This window comes from Lampetra planeri, chromosome 39 (assembly GCF_965212315.1).
Source record: "Lampetra planeri chromosome 39, kcLamPlan1.2.h2, whole genome shotgun sequence".
Classification (NCBI taxonomy): domain Eukaryota; kingdom Metazoa; phylum Chordata; class Hyperoartia; order Petromyzontiformes; family Petromyzontidae; genus Lampetra; species Lampetra planeri.
Window position 1 is genome coordinate 5,782,860 of NC_136145.1, and position 23,261 is coordinate 5,806,120.

Consider the following 23,261-nt stretch of genomic DNA (forward strand, 5'->3'; position numbering starts at 1 on the left):
AAAGGCATCATAAAACATTGCAATTACACCCTACGCAACCTCACCCAAAATAAACCAATTCTTAAATCAAGGCATTGGCCGTGAAAACCTACGTATGAAGTTATCCAGGATGGCTTTTCGTCAGAGCAGCGGTCGGCATTTGGCTCAGGCCAAGTGGCACGATGCTCCACGCTCACACTTTTAAACTATTTAGATGATTTTGCAACTAGAAATGTCCAAATGATGGGCCACTTTGTTGAGCTATCATTTGCGGTCAGGTTGGTTATGAAAAATAAGTTAATATCTCAGTGGGCTTTGTCTGGTAGGATGGGGATGGTTTAGTTTATATTTGTTTGTGTTTGGGCGATTTGTTTACCTTTCTTTGCACTCCTATCATGTGTTTGTATTGTTTGTTGTTGTAATGTTCTTACCCACCCCGACTAGATGTCTGTGAAAGAGCTTCATAGCTCATCGGATTCCTCCAGTATAAATAAATATTCTGATTCTGACATTCACAGCGAGTGGGGGGTTCTTTGCCGACTTTTCAGCCAAGGGAAGTCTTTTTACAGGCAGCCCGACGAGGAACGTGTTTATTTCAAATCGAGAAGCGAGCCTTGGTGGTCGAGGTGTCCGAGGAGCCCGAGACCTACCGTCGACGTGAACCTCGCACCTCATCCAGGTATTGCCTACCGAGGCGACCGCCCCCCCCCCGACCAGGGCTGAACGTTCATGGGCCCGTCAAAACAAGAGGCATCGTGGAATTGTATTTATGTATTATTTTTTAGCACCACCGACACAGCGACACGCTAATGTGCCTCGTGGTCATTACATACATCGGCAAGCCGCGGCGTCATATTCCACCGTATGATATGATACCGATTGCCCGATACGACGATTATCGAAACACAGATAACCCTCGATTTACCAAAAGGGATGAATTCTACAAAAGAACACATGCAAAAACGACATTTCCTGAATCGGAATGGCTTTTCCCGTGCGACAGTCATTCCAACTGTCCTCACAATCTAAAAATACACACACCTATATCACTATTCAGAATACAAAAAATAATAAAGAACATAAATATTAAAATTTCTTGTCTTCAGCCATCCTCGATCCGAGGGTTGGCCGCACCAAGGGCAATCCTTCGCCACCGACTTCTGTTTTCTGCTATCCTCATCGTCTGTTCCAGCGTGAGCCTTGTCCATGCTTTGATGTTATCTATCCGTGTCATCCTTGGTCTTCCTTGGGCACGTGAATCAAGTATTGTGCCTCGCATAATCTGCTTTTCCAAACAAGTTCCATATTTTTCTAATGACATGACCATAGTAGGCTAGCTTTCTTGATTGAATACTAATAATACATTTGAAACGAAAATAATTAATCTTTTTATGGAACTGACCAAAATATCTGCGAATATTGGAATGACTGGAAAGGCGACGTGGAGGCGTCACTGCAGGGATACCGAAACACTCTCGCGGATGGATGACGCAGCCTTCCGGGTGGCTTCTTGTTTGACGATTTCGTGGCGCGTGCCGTCGTGAAACTTTGTCCACGCGGAAATTTTATTTCGTCTATCGAAAAGCGCCCACAATTTGTCAATTGCGTTGGCGCGGGATGTCGTAAAAAACGAACGGTCGTAAATCGAGGGATACCTGTGTAAGTTTCTCACAAGTTTGTAGTTGTATTTCACAACTGTATTCTGTTCATACTTTGCTGTACTTTCAGTACGAATAAAGATCACTTACAGGTTGATTAATTGCAGTTCAGTCAATCAAAATAAGCCTTGCCTGTAAGTACTTTTATTCACTGCAACTTTACAAGCTGTAATGTAGACGCTGCCAATTAGCATTATGCTCGTTTGCCCAGGAAATCCTCACTGAGCCTTAGCGAGAGCCAGCCAAGTTTTGGCAGGCAGGGGGGGCGACGTCACTGCTGTGTGTAATCCAAATTGAGTCATTTGCAGGTAGGTTTTTCAGTATTGGGATGTTTTGGCCAAAATAATTTCCACTGTTTTTTTGTATTTTTTATCAGAGGAAACCGGATAACCTGATGGAAACCCATGCGGAACAGGGTGGGGGGGTGGGGGGTGGGAGAACACACCTCCAACAAGCGCGGTTGTTGTCTACATAGGGTGCGAGAAAAGTTCAACGTACGTACCTACAAACTCCACGCGGAACGGGGACCGAAAATCGGGAATTGCAACCCGCGGCAACTCTTGGGCGCGAGGGGCAATCGCCGCCGCTGCGCCCGCCCGCCCTCCCCCCACCCCGCCCGCCGCCCGCACGATCGCGCACGCCGCCCCGCTCACCTGCACCCACGCGTGCGTGCTGTCGTACTGGATTGAGCCGTCCACGTTCTGCTCGCGCAGCAGGAAGCGGTAGTCGGACGACGAGAGCGCGCGCGGCGACAGCGGCGGAAGGGGCGGCAGCGGCGACTCCGAAAAATACGTCGGCGGCGATGGCGGCGGCGCCGGTGACGACGACGACGGCGGCTGCTGCGCGGGGAGCAGCAGGGGTGGCGACGTCATCGGCGAGGTCGGGGAGCGTCCCGTCGAGCCGGGGCCCCGTCGCCCGTACTCGCGGAGGGCGGAGCGTGGCCACAGCATCATGCGACGCACGGGGCGCTCCGACGCGTCCAGGATCCACTCCTCCCCGCCGGACTCGCGCACCTGCGACGCGGGAGAGACGACGGGAGAAATGTCCCCCCCCCCCCGTATAGCCTTTTAACGGAGTGTCGGGGGCAAGTGTCGTTCGGGAGTAGTGCCTATGGAGGCCGGCACTGTGGCCTTCTTCTCCACAGTGGCGACGTTCATACACCGCACCACGTACTCATTTCAGACTGAGTCGACCTAGGGGGGAGGCCCACGACCGAATTAGATCATCGTCACTGGTGTTGGCCGTGAGTGGGAATCGAACTCGGGTCGCCGGGTTCGTAGCGCAGTGTGTTAACCGCTACACGGCCGCTCCACGCAGAAAAACAAGTACACAAACACACACATGCGCGTGTGTGTGTCGCCTCGCCATCTGTTGAAAATCATCAGCGTCAACATCGGTCATGATCCATTCACTGCTGAATAAAAGTCCTCACCGCAAGCCTGCTCTGAGATTTGAAATATTCCGCTTAGATTGATGTGCGACGAGCACTGCGAAATTAAGCAGCAAATGTTGTGTAGATATGAGAACGTTGCAATGCATTTGGCATGCATGTTTATTTCAAAAGAGTATATATAAATAACTGGACATGTCAATTAGCTGACTGTTAAATGCCATTTACATTTCTGAAAAGTCCAGTCATAGTCGACTGAAGATGGATTAAACAAGAAAGCCACTCTTCATGAGGAAGTCAAGTAGAAGTTGCACAAGGTTGTGAAAGCTGAGTAGAACATTATTTCCAGCAGAGCTACAGAATACCTGAACAAAATAAGAGACCTCCGATTCGCATGGTTGACTACGTACGGTGTGAAAGAAGTTCAACATACATCCACATTTAATTAGTACAGCCTCCATACAGCACTAATCTAAGAATAACTTTCTTCGATGATTACTTTGTGTTATGGATTATATATTTTTGCTTCGAACTAGGACCCATATCTATATATATAAAAGAGAAATTTGTCAATATGTGTATCTGTTCGAAATGTTTAGCGGACTTCCCAACATGCAACAAACTTGAAATTTGGCATGTGGGTAGCTTCCAGACTGGACACAATGCAAAAAGTATAAAAATATACTTTTGTATTTTGGGGGGGGGAGTGGTGGCGCAATAATGGATATAATATACTAGGACTAAACTATGAATTTCCGTGCGAAGAACGGGTACACCTGCTAGTCTTAAATAAAGGGCCCTTGGCTATTACATCTGACAGTTCCCCAGCAGCAATTCAAGTAAGCCCGAGTCTGCTGATGAGACACTGCATGTTGAAACCGGTCCAGATGTCGCTTGCACCGTATCAATGCTGCCGATATGATGTACTTCCAGGAGGCCGTGGGCCCCGATGGGTTTTATGAAAAATATTTGTCGTTTTTTTTACGCGGAGAGATAGAAAAATTAAGGACACATTCTAGATTTGAAGCTTTCGTGACTGCAAGGATTCATATTCTTGGGTTTTTTTTCCGGTAAAGTCACGTAGGTAAAACATTAAAATTAATGAAAGTAAAATAAAATAAAAATCACGACGTTTCGGAGGCAACACAAGTCTCCGTCATCAGGTGGGACCGTCACAGCCAGATTTGCTGCATCAAGTGACGGTCCCACCTGATGGCGGAGACTTGTGTTGCCTCCGAAACGTCGTGATTTTTATTTTATTTTCATTAATTGTAATGTTTTACCTACATGACTTTACCGAAAAAAAACCTAAGAATATAAGGACACATTGTTTGCCTCGCTAATATGTTACTTATATTCCGCACGACGACGCAAATTATCATTTTGTGTTAACGAGAATTCGCAGCTAACAAAGGTTATTACATAGCGCTAAGATTACATCCGTTGGCGCGTGGGAAACTAGCAAACGCGAGGTGCGCTACGAGTGCGATTAAACAGATGCTGCATACGATATTGACGTATCGTCATAAGCGGGTCTGGGGGTGTATTCTCAACGTCCATGCTCGGACATGGGGTGATGCACTGCTAGTTGCAGTGCGAAAAATAAGTTTCTTCATGTTAGCACAGTTTTAATAATGTCAGTGTAAAAAAATGGGAAAAACACAGAATTGTATGTATGTTGAACGTCTTTCACACTGAACATAGCCAACCGTGCTAATCGGAGGTGCGTGGGGAAGGACAACAAACTGAACACAAAAAGCAGTTGGAAAGAAATGAGTTCTCAATCTAGATTCAAAAGTGCAGAGCTCCAATTTAAAACACATCGGTACGTTTAATTGTGAGCTGCAAGGGTAGTGAAGGTTTTAGAGAACCATACCTTCCTAATACGCTCAAATGCCATCATCATGATCAATAAACGTGGTTTAGTTGTGGTGAACGGACTGTGCTTTTTTTTCCTAACCACAGAAAAAAAAATTGGACTCTCTCAAAAGGAAATTATATTGGAGCTGATTACTAAGTTCAGTTTCGTACTTAATTTCAAAAGCACCACACACAAGCAAAGATCCCCCACACAGCTTTATATACTCAAGGGGCAAGTTGCCATTAGCGAGCACCTATTAAGGCCGGTGCGGCACACGAGTGCCAGGTACTCATTTATGGCTGAGTCAACCTAGGTGATATACCAACCCAGGTCGACTCCACCTGCAACGGACATAAGCTGTGACCAGGAACCGAGCTCAGGTGGCTAAGGTTCATAGCAGTGCCACTGCTCCCCCAGCTCACAGGCGCATCTTGCGCAGTTTATTTATCGGAACGTGTTTGCATTTTTGCAAAAATTATTTTTTGTAAACGCTGCGGCTTTTTTTTTCCTTATTATGTTATCAGTTTGCGGTAGTTTTGGCGAGAGACTTTAAACATAAGCCCTTTCCATCTGTGAAAAAGAGCTTTACAGCTCATCGGATTCCTCCAGTATAAATAAACATCCTGATTCGGATTCTGCTGCATGTAGCGGAAAATGTTTCAAGTTAATTTCGTCTTAAGTATAATTTGTTTAAACAAGTGAGAACTCACGAGACCAAGGTTAGTAGTCACATTTGCAATTGACCGTGGGTCACCAAAGGCTGCACAAACCTATATAGAGTACAACGCAACAACAATTTGAGTGGTTTATTTTAGATTGCGATGAACCTAGCACCGCCTCCAGTGGCTGGCGGGGGGCACCGTGAGGGCCTCCAGTTGGCACCACTGAGATCCTGGAATCAGAGTATCAGCCGCCCGTGATCAGGCAACATCCTCAATCTGCGCAAGTTGATGCTCACCAATGACTGCAGAAAAAAACCCCATAATATTACATTTGTATTTTCACTTAGTTTCACTAAAGTCCAGCTCTGAGAATGAACAATATTTGACCGTCGTGCAACAAACATTTCTCTCTGTAGCAAAGCACGTTGAAAAGTGCTCCTCCCTAAAATGTGGATAAAAGTGATCGCTAATAAGGAGTTTCAGAAGCAGTTCTATCTTATCTACTTCAGTGGGGCAATTGTCAAACAAACACCGTTACACACGGCTCTACACAGATTATGAATGGATGCTTCATCTTACGTCACAACAACATTTATATTATTATTATCATGGTTTTTGAGCAAAGGCCCAAAGTCCCAAAAGGACCAGCGGCCAGAAACAAATAGCACCAGCAAAGAGGAAATATCTCATACATACGGTTCTTGAAATAGAACAAATGGAATAAAAATTGGGGGTAAAATACACAACATGTTACGTTTGTAACGCACCCACAACGTAACAAACATCTCAAAAGTGCAGACTCGCACACGAAGAGATGGCAGGGAACGGAAGAGTTCGGGGGGGGACGGGGGGGGGGGGACGTAGCAGCACAACAACAACAACAGATCAGGGCACCTCTGCAAGGACGTAGCGCTTGGTCGGATCCAGGCTGAGCTTGCGGGTCAGCACCTCGATGATAGCGTCCGCTGTCGTGTCTTGGGTCGCCACCACGGGCCAGGCCACCGTGTCCGTGGCGAGCGCCCCGGGGTAGACGCACAGCGTGTGCGGCCGATCGGCGTCACGCTGCCCACCCTCTGACCAGTGGCGGCCCCGGCCGGCCGACGGCGATGACGTCCCCGTCGTGGGGCAGAACCCAGCTTCCTTCTCACCCGACCTCAGCCCTCCCACCAACGCAACTTTGACGGCGCCCCTGTGCGACCGTTTGCAAGCGTTTCCTGGTTCGACGCCGCCCGCGGAAGGGCCTGCCCAGGCCCTCGAGCCGTCACTGGGCCTCGAGCCTTCGTTAGGCCCCAACGCGGGCTCCCGCCGAGTTCTGGCGTGGCCCGACAGGCCATCTTCCAATCGCCCACTCATTTTGTTAATTTGTTTTGTTCACGAAAACACGCAACTGTGTGCGCACGTGCGGCTTTTTGTTTGTTAGTTTGTTCGTTTTGCTTGTGCAATATTTGTTTCTTGGATTGTTTTAGAGTTTAACTGCCCAGACGGAGGAAAAATGGCGGTAGAGTTGGTCATTCGAAAGTTTTCGTGACCGGTGCAAAACTCTATTTGTGCAGCATTATTTCAGGGAGTACAGTCCGCATTTAAATCCAGCGGGCTCCGTCTTGATCGAGCGCTTGTCGGCACCTCCGCATTGCCCTCGACAATTCGGGTATTTCCTTCCCAACGTACGACCGTCACCGGAACAAGAAATTCAAAATCCTGGAAGAAACCTTTCGGCTACGGACGTGCGGGGCTCCACTGTGGTACTGTGCGGCTAGCATCCCAGCAAGGGTAGCAAGAGTTGATCGTCCTGGCGAAATTCATTCTGAACCTTCACGTTTGCGGATGAAACTTCAAGAGCACGTTTGGCACATTGGCTTAAAGAGATTTCTGCTACGCAATCCACATTCCTTTGTTAGTTTCTGTTGTCTTGTACCAAATACATTTTTTGTCAGTTTCAAGTTTCGTTCCTTCACATTTTGCGGAAATATCCTGTAAAGAGGAAGTTAAAAGGGTCGTTAGATGATAAGGCAAAAAACTTAATTACTCGGCTTATGAATGCAGGCCTGTGTTAACGTGCATTTAAATCACATGTCTTCACGCGTTCAGTATTTAGAGCATACAATTGCAAAACTGTCAAAATAGAAAAAGACTGGCAGCCGTAGTACGTGAGTGACATGTTATCAAAGTCAAAATGACACTAAACCGTAAGGGACTTTGTTGACAGTGATGAACAGACACAACTCAAAAAATCACCTCATTTGTTCATTAACAGCCGCCTTATGATGGAAAAACATTGTAGCCTGTGGTGGCGCATGCCTGTAGTCCAGCAACTGTGGTGGTCAGGTTTGAAAAAGAGCTTTATAGCTCATGGAATTCGTCCAGTATAAATATTCTGATTCTAACCTGATTCTGGTGGGTTACATACTCAATCTTTTTGTGAAACTCCCTTCCTGTGGGAGTTGAGGAAGTGCCATACGCCGCCTCGACAAGCAAAGGCAGTGCAGCAAGTGAACTAATCTCCACCCACTTCCATCTGTATGGGGGCGAGTGTTGCACCCTCTCGCGCTCGTGGCAATTGTATTTTATGATGTTTTATTTTTATTATTTTATTATTTCCCTTCTACGTGACTTTACCAAAAGAACCAAGAAGATAAAAAGTGCTCCGGTTTCGCAAAATTTAATTTAAAGGCAGGACTCTCCCGAAAACCCTCCCAAGTCCTTGGCTTCAGTGTGCCTTTCCTGGATATTAGAAATAACAATTATTTATTATTACAAATCCACAACCTCATGGTGACGGTGCGGCATAACCAAACAACGGCACAAATTAGCCACACGGCCATTGATTTTTCATGCCATCTGTAACAGGCAAGAAAAAAAGCTCTCTCGTGGTTTCATTCTGATTTTCAAAAATTGCAATGCATCGATGTCATTCAGCGTTGCTCCATGTGTGGGGTGGCTGAGGTGGCTTGGGCATGGGGTGTGTGTGTCTCACACCACCCATAAATCTGCCCAGGTCATGGTTTTGTTATGATTGGCTTACTATTCATTTTGACTTGAAGTATTCCGTTAATGTTAATTATGGCTGCGCCCAACAGTGTCTTGAGATGCTGAAGCGACTACATCATTAGACCTCCTTTGCCAGTAACAAAATATAATAATAGGGGTTTTCCCCTCAAAAGAAAGCCGTCCCTTGGTGTGGACCAATCAGTTTCAAGGACAATGCATATATTATCAGTGTGTTTTTTGTTTGCATTTTGACTGCAAGTATTGTGGTTAATGCAAACGTGAATCCTCGTAAAAAGGTTTCAGTTTTGTTGCCAGAAAAAAAGGGGAAAAACCTTATTATTATGCTGAAGCGAGTGAGACACTCCATAATGTCACATTATTATTGTCATTAGCGACTGGCGTTGTGAAAGGTCAACATGTCAAAGATGTTAATCTTACTAAATTAAGTTCAAGCCATTATATTCCTATGATTTTACCAGACTAATAATTGATCTGCTATTGAGAGATGATATCATCATCATCATCTCTCAATAGCAGATCAAATGAGAACCACATTGTGTAAAGTAAAGAGTTCTTGTTTCATGACTAGACCAGACCCCAGAATATGAATGTGAAATTACCAACAAGACTTCTGGACTGTCAACAGATGACGATCACTACTCCTCAATCCGAAAATATTACCATGCTCCCTTAACTCTGAAGTGGAAAGTAAGTTTGTAACCAGTGCATAAGCGATCTCTGTCACAACGGCAACTAACAAGTTACGGAGAAACGCACAAATGTGTTTTTTCCCAGGCTTAGTGACCAAATCACCAAATCAAACCTGTATCCAGATTGCCATCATCTCACACGAGACCAATAATCTATTCAAAAGAAGACAGCCGGAGGAAGCGGATACCTTAATTCTGGAGTGGCAAGTAAGTTTGTAACCAGTGCATAAGTGATCTCTGTCGCAACGGCAACTAACAAGTTACGGAGAAACGCATGAATGTGTTTTTTCCCAGGCTTAGTGACCAAGGCACCAAGTCAAACCTGTATCCAGATTGCCATCATCTCACCCGAGACCAATAATCTATTCAAAAGAAGACAGCCGGAGGAAGCGGACACCACAGAGCTACCTCCGAGAGCCCTACAAGTACTCTCCGCTGACACACAGCAGGGGGCAGCATGTTCCCACCCGCCCCGCCTCCCAGGGTAATGGTCACCACGTGACAGTCGACCCGACATGCCTACATCGGATAAGACATGGATAAACATTCGGGCAGATTAATTGCACAACCAAATCTCGGTTCTGTGATTGGTAACCGGGCTGTGTTTTACGAAAAATGAGAAATCACTATTTACAGTGCGTGCAACAGCGCTCTCTCGTGTTGGCGGACAAAGGCCGAGTGAAGCCACTCTAGAAGTGGCTCTGTGGTTTCATCTTCCGGGACCGTTTCCTAACACCACGTGGCACTCAGCTGACTATAGCAGTGGTAGATTACAATAAAACAAATGTATGCTGCAATGATGTCATTGGTGGTAAATTCTAAATAAAATAATGAACAATTTTTTTCAGTCCGTTTCAGCCGACCGTTGGATAAAGGCCTTGCCATGCCACGTCGGGACAGGCGGGGTGTTTGAACATACTTCACCAAGCTGGTCAAGGCGCGTTAGCGAAGGAGTGAGGAGGGGTGTGGGCCCAAGGATTTTCCACTAACGTTAGCCGTGGCTGGGAATTGAACTCAAGACAATAGCACAGTGTGCTTACCACTGCACCACTGCGCCCCATAGTGTACACAAGTATGGCACTTTAGTCAAATCCACTGCTAGATGAGGGCCTCTCCACGCCATGCGGGTCGTCAGGGTTAGTTGGCCACCCTTCGCCATGCCTGCCAGTGCAGGCTGGTGAACGAGTACAGGCAAGGGGCTATATAAGTAGAGCACAACAGCAAATCTTCCCGCGCTGCCCTCCCCCTGCAATAAGCCCGGTGCATATACATATATTTAACAATTTAAATGAACAGAAACATTCGCGGAATACAATACACTCTCCGCCAAGCCGAATCCTTCAGTCGGCCGACTATGGAGAAAAATGTCAATCCGAAAACATCATCATGCTCCTTTAGACTCTGGAGTGGCAAGTAACTTTGTAACCAGCGCATAAGAGCTTTCTGTCAAACAGCAACTAACGAGTTGTATGTATGTCACGTTGAACTTCTTTGACACCGTACGTAACAAACCGTGCCAATCGGAGGTGGGGGGGGAAGGACAACGAACTAAACAAAAAAAGCAGTTGTCAGGAAATTAGTTTTTAATCTAGATCATTTGAAAAAGTGAATGGCTCCAGTCGGCTCCAAATATCGGAAGGCAGAGCGTTCCAGACGGCGACAAAAGCTCGTCTTAAAGCACGCAATGCGGTGGCCACCGTCTTTGTTCGATGGCCAGCCAAAAGCCGCTGCTACAAGGATGACCACCGGAGTTTTGCGTGATGATGGTTTATGCTCCTTGACAAGAGGAATGCGTGAATATAATTTTTTTTTTACCCAAGGTTTAGTGACAGAGCTCACATTCAAATTCCCTAACCGCGCCTTTCGTGGCCCAACAAAACAGGTCACGCGCTTCCAGCGACATCACCATGATATTGTCTCTCTCTCTCTCGGTGAACCTCGCAATTCGGTTCCTGAAGAAGCTCCTGGCACATCGAGCGAAACATCAGACATCGCACCGAACAAAATCGGAATCAGAAAATGCATTTACACTGGAGGAATCCGATGAGCTATAAAGTTATTTTTTACAGATGTCCAGTAGGGGCACGGGGTCAAAAAAAAACGTGATAGCAGTTGAAAGTATAGGAAAGGTAAACAAATCACTTGAAAAAAAATCCAAAAAAAACTAAACAATTTTTTTTGTATTTTAATCAGGTAAAGCCCACCGAGCTATTTCGCTTATTTGATCAGAAGCGACCTGGCCGTACACAAATGACAGCTGGACAAAGTGGCTATAACACCCTCGAAAAAAAAAACACTTCCGAGCGTGCAGCTGCACAGCAGCCAGACCGCGAAAACCATACGCAGCGGCATTACTCACCGGGAAATATTTCTAAACTGGGGCCGAATTTGTTCCAGCATTTAGTGACGCGCGCGAGTTATTGTGAAACAAAGTGGCGGCTAAGCCGGGATGAGCCTGGGACGTTCCAACCCATCCACTATTCCTTGAACTCAAAGCTGAGGTTTCGTATCAGGACTCCGTGTGTCGTACAGAGAGGCTCCTTGCCAGTAAGATCTGGCAGTCCGCCACTATTGATTCAAGCAAGCCTGGACTCTGCTGATGAGACACTATAAATGTGTGGAAACCGGTCCAGGAGATTTGCTCGCGTTGATTCAATGCTGCTCAAATTATGCACTCCCATGGAAAAGACAGATATATGATGGGGGACGTTGTCTGCTAATGTATTTTGTTGAGGTGGCTATTATTTTGGCTCAAATACACTTGTGGATCCCCTGCTCAAATACGAGTACAGGAGGGACAGTTAATCATCTCCAGTGGCAGCAGCCCTGAGTCAGTAGGATGAAGACCTCCCCCCCCATGCAATGTCAGTCGGTCATGGTGGTTGTTTGACCATACTTCACCAAGATGGCCAAGGACAATGCAAGTCTCGCGAGAGAGGCAGCAAAGTTCATTCCATAGCGCACCTAACACCAAGTCGCAAGGAACACGACCGATCTCGTCAAGTGTCGGAAGCTACGCGTGAGGGACCTCCACGCATGACCAGGTGTTATAACAAAGATTCCCCGTGTAGCCTTAACAGACTGTAGGGGAAAGTGCTGTTAGCGAGCACCTATGAAGGCCGGCACAGCACACGAGGGGGTGGGTGGCCAACACCACGCCCGGCCGCCTTTGTATCCCTAGTGGCAATGTTTACACAGCGCACCAGGTACTCATTTTAGGCTGAGTCGACCTAGGGGAGGCCCAGGACCGGTTCTGATAACCGTCACCGGTGTTGGCCGTGAGCGGGAATCGAACTCGGGTCGCCGGGTTCACAGCGCAGCGCGCTAACCGCTGCACCACCGCTCCCCACACAGACACACACAGCCGCTTCAGGGGTGTCCCCACATCATGCGGCGTGACGACTTATTTGACCATACTTCACCACGTTGGTCGTACAATCGATTTCAATGTAGGACCCACCCACCCCCCCTACCCCCATTTCCAAACGCGCAAGGATGTCGCTCACAGCAATGCAAAGAAAACTTAATGATTAAATGTCAGTGTGCTCCGCTAACCCGACGTGGTAACGTGCATCAGCAGCGCTCTGTAAATGAGTCAAGGTGCTTGGGATGCAAGTGTGACAGGCGGCAGTGAGGGCGGAAGGGTCCGCAGTCCATACGCATCGCTAGTAATCTAACCCCCACCCCCAAAGATAAAGATCCCCTGTATAGCTTTAACAGACTGTTAGGGAAAGTGCTGATAGTGAGCACCTATGAAGGACGGCACGGCGAGGGGGTGGGTGGCCAACACCACGCCCGGCGGCCTTTATCTCCCATGTGGTGATGTTTACACACCGCACCAGGTACTCATTTGAGGCCGAGTCGACCTAGGGGAGGCCCAGGACCGGTTCAAATAATCGTCACTGGTGTTGGCCGTGATCGGGAATCGAACTCAGGTCGCCAGGTTCGTAGAGCGGCGCACGATATCCCGCTCCCCACATAATGCCCCCCGCCCCCACAACACACACAGATGTTAACCCGGTCTGTAAATGATGGGAAATCCGAATCATAACAAAATAAAGTAAAATATAAAATAAAGTCAATAAAGTAGTGTAGTCTGGAAAACCACAGGTTTCAAACGCGCAAAAACGAGCGTAAAAAAAGGACTTAGGCTCTGTGCATTATGCAAAAAACCATCAGCAGTTCCTGAAGAATTGGAATGTGATCTTCTTGTCTAAAGGGTCACCATGAAAATACATTTGAGCAAATGTGACCGACTGACAGGCACCGGCGATGTCGAGAGAGACAAACTGCGGACCGGTTTCGTGCTTATTAGGACTGATCAGCACCACCAATGCTCACTGCTGCAAAGTGTGTTGTATGATGCACGTGCTAGCGTGGTCTCCGTGCAGTACAGCAGGAAGGAGTTCAATCACATGACCAGCACGTACCTCGGCACCTTGAACCCTGAGGGTGTGTGTTAGTGTGGGTGTGTTTGTATATCTATGGGGAGCGGTAGTGCAGCGGTTAGCGCACTGCGCTAAGAAACCGGTGACCCAAGTTAGATTCTTGCTCACGGCCAACACCAGTGACGGTTATCTGAACCGGTCCTGGGCCTCCCCTAGGTCGACTCGGCCTCAAATGAGTACCTGGTGCGATGTGTAAACATCGCCGCTGGGGAGACAACGGCGGTCGAGCGTGGTGCTGGCCACCCACCCCCTCGTGTGCTGTGCCGGCCTTCATAGGTGCTCGCGAACAGCACTTGCCCCAACAGTCTGTTAAGGCTAGATGGGGGAGCTGTGTCTTTGTGTGTATGTGTTTATGTTTATTTGTGTACAGTATAACTGGCAAGGTAGCTGAGCGGGAGAGCGAGTGGCTCGCAATCGGAAGGTTGCAAGTTCAATTCCTCATTGTGGGTTGACTAAACCCATCATCCTTCTGGGGTACTAAAGTGAGACCCAGTGTAACAGAAATCCACGCATAATCCACGCATGATCGTGCTAAACCGTTACCTCTCATTGTTGTCTTGATTTTTTGAAGATATTTATAACGTAATAAAAGATCACAGATAATAGGATTAAGAGTGGCACGGATAAAAGGGTAATTTTGATGCCGAGGTTAGTGGGTGTCGGCGGGTAATAGGGCCGTAAATAAGTGGCGTTCACCTGTGCATCACTTTATTGGGGAGATGGTTGTGTCAGTGATCGGTGAATAAAATAAAGGAGGACCTGGGCACCCCTTTATTGACTCATTGACGACTTGACTCGGTCTCCCATCGGTATTATAATAATAATGACGTTGATCAAGAGCCAGATTTTGCAGACAAGTCAACAACTCAAGGAGGCATTCTAGATTTGAAGTTTTCGTGACTGCAAGGATCCATACTCTTTGGTTTTCTTGCTGTGGTTGTCCCACCTGATGACGGGCGCTTGTGTTGCGCCCGGAACGTCGTGATTTAATTAAATTACTTTTATTTTATTTTTTCACCTACGTGACTTTACCGAAAGAACCAAAGAGTATAACTCAAGGAGGCGCGGAGCAAAACTCAGGGCTGCTCGAAAGCCTGACCCAACACAGACCTTTAGATGTTGCTTAGAAGTCAGAGTGCATTTGATGTTGCGGATGTGCAAAAGGATAAGAGTTACACACCGAGGGGGCGACAGGCCCACCAGCTTTCAAAGAGGTTTGGCAGTACAGGGTGTGATGTTCGAGGAGTGCGAAGGAGAAAGATGGAGGTAGCACCTTGCCTCTTATGGAGTTGGCAACCCGAGTTAAATTCCCTGCCACGGCTGACATCAGTGGCGTGTGACATTTGAAGCGGTCCCGGGGCACTTTCTTCACCAACCTGCAATGCCGAGCATGGCGAAGTATGGTCAAAACATTACCCTCCTACCCTGCTCTTTCTCCTATGCTTCTCTTGGCTTCTCTTTCCATAGGTCACCGCTGATGATGGTCTAAATTCTCCCCCCCCCCCCCCCCGTACATATCGATATGTTCATATACTGCGGGTCTATTATCTGCTGCTACTGTTAAAAATACAAATAAATAACGAACGACAAAATGATATTGGCTCTGTCCAGTGTGAGTTTCAGGCGAGTGCTTCTAAGACTAATCGTTAATTTTACCCATGATGAATTAGCTGTAACGAGTAATATTTTTGCAAACCGCTTATCCGCCGATTCTAATCAACATGCCAGCATTCACCCTTGAACGTGAAGGCCTGCTCACTCACTACTGTGTAGCGGAGGCCAAGATGGAAAAACTAATTTTTTCATTTATTTTATTTTCGGAAGGCTGCTATGACTGATAAGGAGGTGGACTAGGTAGACGTACAACCCGTTTGCCAATCCACTGCTGGATGAGGGGTACATTGCGATAATTATATAGCCGTTGTGCATTGCCAACGATACGTTGGTGAAAATTATAGAACGTGCTTCGCGTTAAATAATTTACCAGCCCTTTCATCAATCCACCGCTGAATTAAAGCTCTCCCCATGCCATGTTGATAAATGGGGGTTGTTTCACCGTACTTCACCACGCTTGGCAGTGTGGGTAGGTGAAGGAGTACACCCATGACCAGTTCAAATGTCACTCGCTACTGATGATAACTCTGGTCAGGAATCAAACTTCTAGTTGCCAGGTTGACAGCGCAGTGCATTAACTACTTTCACGTCGCCACCCTCCTTTTTGCCCTGCGCTGCTAAACTCATCACCCTCCTCATTCACACCCCACGCTACTAACCCCTGGTACTTTTCACCCGACTGTGTCTTCTCGCCCCCGATTACAGTTGTAGATGTCTGAAATTATGCCGACACAGCCTTCAAAATATCTCCAACTGCGTCAGCATCTTTCAAATACAGTAATTATGGTTTCTATTCCTGGTTTCAGCCACCCAAGATTAAACCTTGTTCAATAATGTAGCGAGTTAATGATCTCAGCCCAACGACCAATGACTGCACAACAAAAAAACCAACATATTCAATTAAGCTTTCACTTAAATTGGAAAAAAATAAAATCCAAATTACATATCTAAAACATTAGTTTTGTTTGGATTGCTATGTGACGAACATCTCTAGCAGTGCGGGTGAGACATTGCTGCGACTTAGGATAAGAGATCACTTAAATGCATCTCAGAATTATTTCTACAGTATCACTATCCACGGGGTCATTCTCTACCACAGGGTAATGGACTGCTCTGTGAGAGTTACATTATCTTATTGTCGTAATGAGATTTATATAGCGCCTTTACCAAGGTGCTTTACTGCAATTATAAAATTGTACATAGCATGTTAATCATTTCAAATAAAGAATTGGGTTATTGTACGTAGTGTAGTTTGTATGCAGTAAAACAAGGGGGATTGATAAGGAGGGGTTGGGATAGGCCTGGTCGTAGTTGGGGGGGCCAATGGACACTACATAAAAGGACAATGCAGATAGCACAATTGGTATAACACTGGGGGAAAGGCAAAACAATACATCCAAACATTATACTTACTGTACTGTATTGCATGAAGCAGTAATGCACATGTACCATCTGCCAGCAAGTAGATGGTGTTTGTGCCATTGCTTAGTGAGTTTGAAACCATGCAGTGTTCCTTTAACTTGTGGTTTTCTATCTTGTACAGTCAAAAGGAAGTCGGCAACACTCTCACACAGAGAAGAAACCAATACTTAATCATTAAAAAACGTCAATGAATCATCCTGGAAGCGCAGACAATAATGCATTGTTCGTCCAAGCGTGTGTGTGTGTATATAGCCATGTGTATATTGGTTTGGGAAGTGGTGGTGCAACGTTTCGCACACCGCACTACAAACCTGACAACTGGAGTTCAATTCCCAGCCATGGAACACATGAATGGTGATTGATACCCGAAGGTAACATGGGCCCTCCCCTGAATTTACTCAGCTGTGAATGAGTACACCCTGGGGTCTGGTGCGAAAAATATCACCACTGGAGAGACAAAGGTGACCGGGCGTGGCGCCATCCACGCCTACCCCTCCTCGTGGGTTGTGCTGCCCTTAAAAAGGTGCTCACTAACAGTCACGGTCTCAACAGTCGACGCATGTTGTTTGACTTGCATCCCACTGGGATTTTCGCACACAGCATTGGTGTACGGTGCTTTTTTCTGAAATTTTTGCTGTTTTTTTCCCCCTGGTTTTTCAGTTTGCACAGTCACTTTAAGATGTTTTCTTGTTCATGTTTTTGTTTCTTGTTTGTTGCGGTTGCACCCGATTCAAGAGCCGAATGGCTCACAAGCTATACCTAATAAATTAACTTGAAAGTCTCAATGTACACAGTCACGTGGGCTAAGTCCCTGCGTGTGTAAGAGATGCAGCCCTGCAACCTCCTACTCAGGCCACTGCTGACGGATACTGTCTCCACTAGAGAGCTCTCTCTCTCGAGAGAGAGAGAGAACCCCCCTCGAGAGAGCATTGTGGCCCACTATTCCTCGCTGGTCAGACGTCTTGAAAGAGGTGTGTCGACCCACACTTTACCCCACCGCACGCGACCTCCCGACAGACTCATCGGTGTCCCCCTTTCATACTGCTGGGTGGACATGGGCGGAAGCGACCGAAGAAACTTGCATCATTGTTTCAACTGCCGCGCCGGGAGATCAAACTGGCGACTTCTGGATTGCGGGTCCAGTGTGCTGCTAACCAATGTCCTTTGTTATATTGTGTCCTTTATCAAAGATTGAAAACGAATTTCTTCGGAATAGATTTTTGTGTTTAGTTTTTTGTCCTTTCCACTTGCCCCCACCGCCCCCCCCCCCCCCGATTAGCACGGTTGGCTACGTATGGTGCAAAACAAGTTCAACATACATGAATTATATTATATTCTCGGTTCTTTCGGTAAAGTCACGTAGAGGGGAAATAATAAAATAATAAAAATAAAACAATAAAATTCTCACGACGTTTCCATTGCAACACAAGCAATCATCATCAGGTGTGAAAACCACAGCAAGAAAATTTGAAATCTTAACCAAGTCCCAAGACTCTTTTTCAGTCGGGTCATGCATTGGGATCTTAATGGATAAAATATATTTGTTGTTCTAAAGAATTAAGCAGAATGAAGCTAAACACAAATAGACAAAATTAATTACGTGAAATTATAGAACTTACTATAGAAGGCTGCAAAATTGGACTCAGGCTTAACAAAACAAAGTTACATCCAACGCGTCAATTTAGCACGTGCATTCGAGGGACACACAACTACAAAACACAGTGGAGTGCGTACACGCAGGGGCAGTTCGTGATGGTGGAATGGGATCAAAGAGTTGAACTCGAGAGGCAGGTGAGAGCAGGTTGGAGTGATTTTTTGGAATAATTAACTGAATAATATCGAAGGCAACATTCCAATAAGGGACTCCTCTACTAATAAACATTTGACTTACGAACTTTCAGAGATACGAACAAACCTGTCCATATGTCCAGTTGCCTATTCTGATCGAGAGTCATAAGTTAAACCGCGGCACAATTGATGGTGGTGGTGGAATCTACATCTGTAGAACATGAAGAACCAGTGGCATCTATATCTACAGGAGATTATACAACTTTTAAAGCCATTCACTGTGTTCAGTGTCTACACCGTACAACATGTTTGGAATCGGTAGGCGTAAAAGTTGGACTTACGAACAAATCGACATCTACTACGAGCGGCGATGCGGCGATGAAATCGGCCACTGTGCAAGAGATAAGAGTAAATAGTTGAGATGGGGGTGGCTTGGAAATGCCTTCATCTAGCAGTGAATAAATCATACATGACGATGATGATGATGTTGTGCTATAGTTTAAGCGCATCCTAGTTCGTGACAACTCACAAATTTCGCATCAACGAGTTCTTCTTACTGTAGGTTTATGGACGCTGTTCAGTTACTGTTTTCAAAACCTGCTTATGAAACATTGACAAGCTGTAAAATTCCTCGCCTGGCCACTGAGTTTTCAAGTGCAGCTCTTATTTAATAAAATGCATACGCTACGGGTATTAACGACAGCTGACCCATGCAAGTCGGCATTCATACAAGCACAATGGCCCTCCGTATTTTTTTAACTGACTGCTTGCTTGTACAGTACGACATCATATATATATCCAACTCCCTAGTGACTTAGGTATAGGCGGACAGTTGAAAGGGTCATATATGTGAACTTCTATAGACAATGAGTTACAAGCACCGTGCACAAATAGGTTACAGGACGAAATAAAAGCAAAAACAGTTTGAAACGTGGGACATTGCTTCACTGTGCTTTAAAATGAAACAAATACAGGCGATTATAAGATCAAATTACCGTTTGTGAAAAGGTCAGATTTGAGAAAATGAATTATACACCACGCACATATAATGCATTAGGTGTGACCGGTTCGTTGGCTCAGGGAGGATGTGCGATGGTCAGATACGCGACGTAGTACGGTAGATACCATAAGCCAGCGACTCTAACCCCAGTAACGGGAACGTGGAATTTCCACCGCAGGCCTCAGGTCTATAAACTGGAGATGGCCCTATTTCCATGCCAGTTTGTGAACTACTCTGTCTTGTTTCCACTTATATATAGACTCAACGACAGGGTAAAAAAAAAGACTTTGGAAAAGGGCTTGGAAGGAAAACACGCGAGAGCAGTGTCCTTCACTAATTTTCAGAGGGTGGGCCACTTTCGCCAATTAGACATCATCAGTCTGTGGGCCTCCACACATTTTAAACGATTGTTGGGTTTGACAGCAGCACGACGATGATGGGGGGGGGGGTTCTTCACATATTGTGAATTGTCAGGGGCCACACATCTGGGGCCACAGTAAAGGCCACCAGGGGCCACCGGTGGACCACGAGCAGAGGTCGCAAACGGGTTTTGATTCCTTACCCGTATCCGGCCGCACCAGGGTCGCAAACGGGTACCCGTACCCTACCCAATACCCGGCTACGTGTACCCGGCTACGTGTACCCGGCCGGGTATCGGGTAGGGTAAGGGTACCCGATTGCGACCTCTGGGATGAAGCCATGTTGCAGGCGCGGGTGGGTTGATTCTAGGAACTTGAATTGTGAGAAGAGACAAGACGTTGGGAAATGAGTGACAAACGGTTACTCACCAGTGACTCACGGCCTACCCGTACCCGGCCGCACCAGGGTCGCAAACGGGTAGCCGTACCCGGCCGGGTACGGGTAGCCGGGTATCGGGTAGGGTACGGATATCGGGTACCCGATTGCGACCTCTGACCACGAGGCCCTTGCAATGAAGGCCACTGCGTTAGATGTAACCAGGGGGTAGAGAAGGTTTGCGATGGGTGGGGCCTCGTGTGCAGGGCGGAGGACGGCAGTTGACCGAGACGGGCACTGGAGTGGCGGCACCCACGCGTCGGTGACGAAGGGCAAGACATAAAAGCCAGATGGTGGAAATGATAATGAGACTGTGAGAGTGAGATCCTTGAAGGATGCGTTGACAGTGTCACAAGGAGAAGAGCTAAAGGCAGATGGCGGCGAGGATGACGATGAGACTGTAACAGCGGTCCTTGGGTTGGGCGTCAACTGTGAAACATCTGTGGGATCTGGCAGAAGGAAGTGGTGATGGTGTAACTTGGTGGCATTAACACACAACCCCATCGCAGAGACGTATTGGGCACAGTAACTCACGGGAAATTACCTTCCCACAATTCAACGGTGCCAGCAAACATTTAAATAATTTAACTTTTCATATAAATTGCTGCATTTGGTAGTGATACTTTTTGATCGTTGATGCGTCTGTCCGTTTACTCAACAGCTCCTATTAGGTAACTACATTATTCATACATAAAAATTAAAAACTGGGTTATCAGAAAATATATATTTTTAAACGTAATTCATTCGTCCCCAATGGTGTTAAGTGAATCCTCCAACCCTCATTCACTCCATTTCTCTGGCCTCGCTATTTATGTGCTATGATGAAGGGTCATTGCCCGAAACGACGCCTACTTATATATATTTAAAAAACTTGTGGCAGTGTTACCGATTAATGTGTTGAGTTTCTGTTAATTTACCCATTAGACTTGGTAATACTCGTAACCGCTTACAGGATGCACAAGTTACGTGTGTGTTAAGATTAGTTTCCCTGCTCAAAGGAGTTCATGAGGGTGGCACTGATTACATTGCTGGCCATGAGCTCGCTCGGGAAATTCCACATTACTATGGCAGCGCCAATCCCGCCCATAGGACGCCTACAGTTTAATTATGTAGAACGTGTATTCACGTGTAAGTATTGTCAAACATATGTTGCTACCAAACGTGATCATAATAATTACAGCAACAACTATTCCAACTATAAACCTTCAAACGCCAATGTTAACCGCATACATTAGTGTACTACAATAAGTACTCGATACGTACTTAGTCTATACGGTACTGAACCGTGTTAAGAATAATTCTAGATTTGAAGTTTTCGTGATTGCAAGGATCCATACTCTTTGGTTTTTTCGGTAAAGTCACGTAGGTGAAAAAATTAAAAATAATAAAAACAACTTAATTAAATCAGTTGTTTTTTCATAAATTTTTATTTTATTTTTTAACTACGTGACTTTACCAAAAAAAAACAAAGAGTACGTGTTAATAATACTCTACCCCATATAGTATGGGGCCAGTATAAATTGTAAATAACCAAGTTACGTCATCTAATAAGCTGGACATTCCACATTACTATGGCGGGGAGGGGTGCCTGTACAGTATTTACAACCATCACTGGTGAAGCATGATCCAAACTAATCCCCACCACTCAAATGTAATGCGGGAAACTTTCATCCAGCAGTGGATTTATACAAAAGCTGCACGTGTTACGGTGATACAGTGTCTTGTGTACAGTTGTGGATACCCAGCCATTTCAATACATACAATGCACTTAAATTGTAATCATATTCTATATATACACGATTCAATTTAATTAAAATATTTCAAAACACACCACGATACTATAACCCTACAGCGCAGAATAAACTTGTTGTACTGCACCGCTCCAAAATCTATGCTGCCCCGTCTTCACACTAACATGGTGAAAGCATGGCCCCAAAAACAACCTCATCCAGCAGTAGATAGAGATCTGTCTGCACGTGTACTACAACATCAACAATCATACAATGTGACAATACACAGTGAACCCATCGGTGTACACGCTTGCCACAATCATATATGCTGTAACGTAGGTCATACAACGCAACGCTATAACATTTACACATAAACCCATTTCAATTGCGTTACAACAAAAGCCTGTACATTTTCTCAGAATTGATGGGAAAAAAACCCGGTGTCACATACAAGGCATGTAACATTTCTAAATTAAAATTACAACATTGTCACGATACAATGATGATGGCACATGGCCCATGGCAAGGCAAACCCACACCGATGCATTGTGTGTGTGTGGTTGTACAGACAACAACAGCAGCAGGGCATGGTGATCGTACACGCGATATATCTCAGTGACATTAAAACACGAACGCGCACACGCCACGAACACTTACCGGACTTGTAACACAGCAGTCGTCGGACGGAGCCTTTCTTTAAAAAGGTGGACACGAGTAAAGAAGTAATTACTTGACGTGTTTGTTGTTTAAACATTTTTTTTCTCTCTCTCTCTCGCTCGCAATCACAAACGATCGAGGAGGAAGATTTCGTCTTAAAACCAGCGCGGCCAGCTCCGCCGTTAACTCAATACGAATGCCGCGATTGCATTTCCCACCGCCGATAAGCACCGGGCTCTCCGTGCAATTGCAATGCGTAGAGCGGATAGGGCAAGGCGGCCCCGCGTGTCAAATTTATGTCAAATCGCCTTTCTCTCGCCGCGTCGACGACGACTTGCTCGTGATTGCTCGGATTTTTGTGGGAAATATCCGACAAGGGCGGGGGGTTGAGGGAGGTTGGAATCGTTGGCATTCAAATTGGATGGTGGTGGGGCGGTGTTTCGAGTTGGTATCGTTGTGGAGAGAGCAATGGGTAATCATCAATGGGGCAATTAACCTTCGTTTGACAATGATAATCGTCGACAGCCTTCAGCACCGTGCCGCATTGTTAATACATTTC

At 46.1% G+C, this 23,261-nt stretch overlaps 1 protein-coding gene across 1 annotated transcript in view; it reads right to left on the reverse strand.

Moving 5' to 3' along the window:
• The window catches only part of LOC144731529 (unconventional myosin-IXb-like), a 100,982-nt gene extending 77,925 nt beyond the window's left edge, over window positions 1-23,057 (reverse strand). Inside the window, exons 1-3 of the mRNA XM_078612654.1 lie at window positions 22,703-23,057; window positions 6,445-7,521; window positions 2,291-2,650 (exon numbers count right to left, since the gene is read on the reverse strand). Coding sequence (XP_078468780.1) covers window positions 2,291-2,650; window positions 6,445-6,903 — 819 coding nt within the window. The 5' untranslated portion in view covers window positions 6,904-7,521; window positions 22,703-23,057. The remainder of the gene's footprint in view (window positions 1-2,290; window positions 2,651-6,444; window positions 7,522-22,702) is intronic.
• Between the last annotated feature and the right edge of the window lie 204 nt (window positions 23,058-23,261).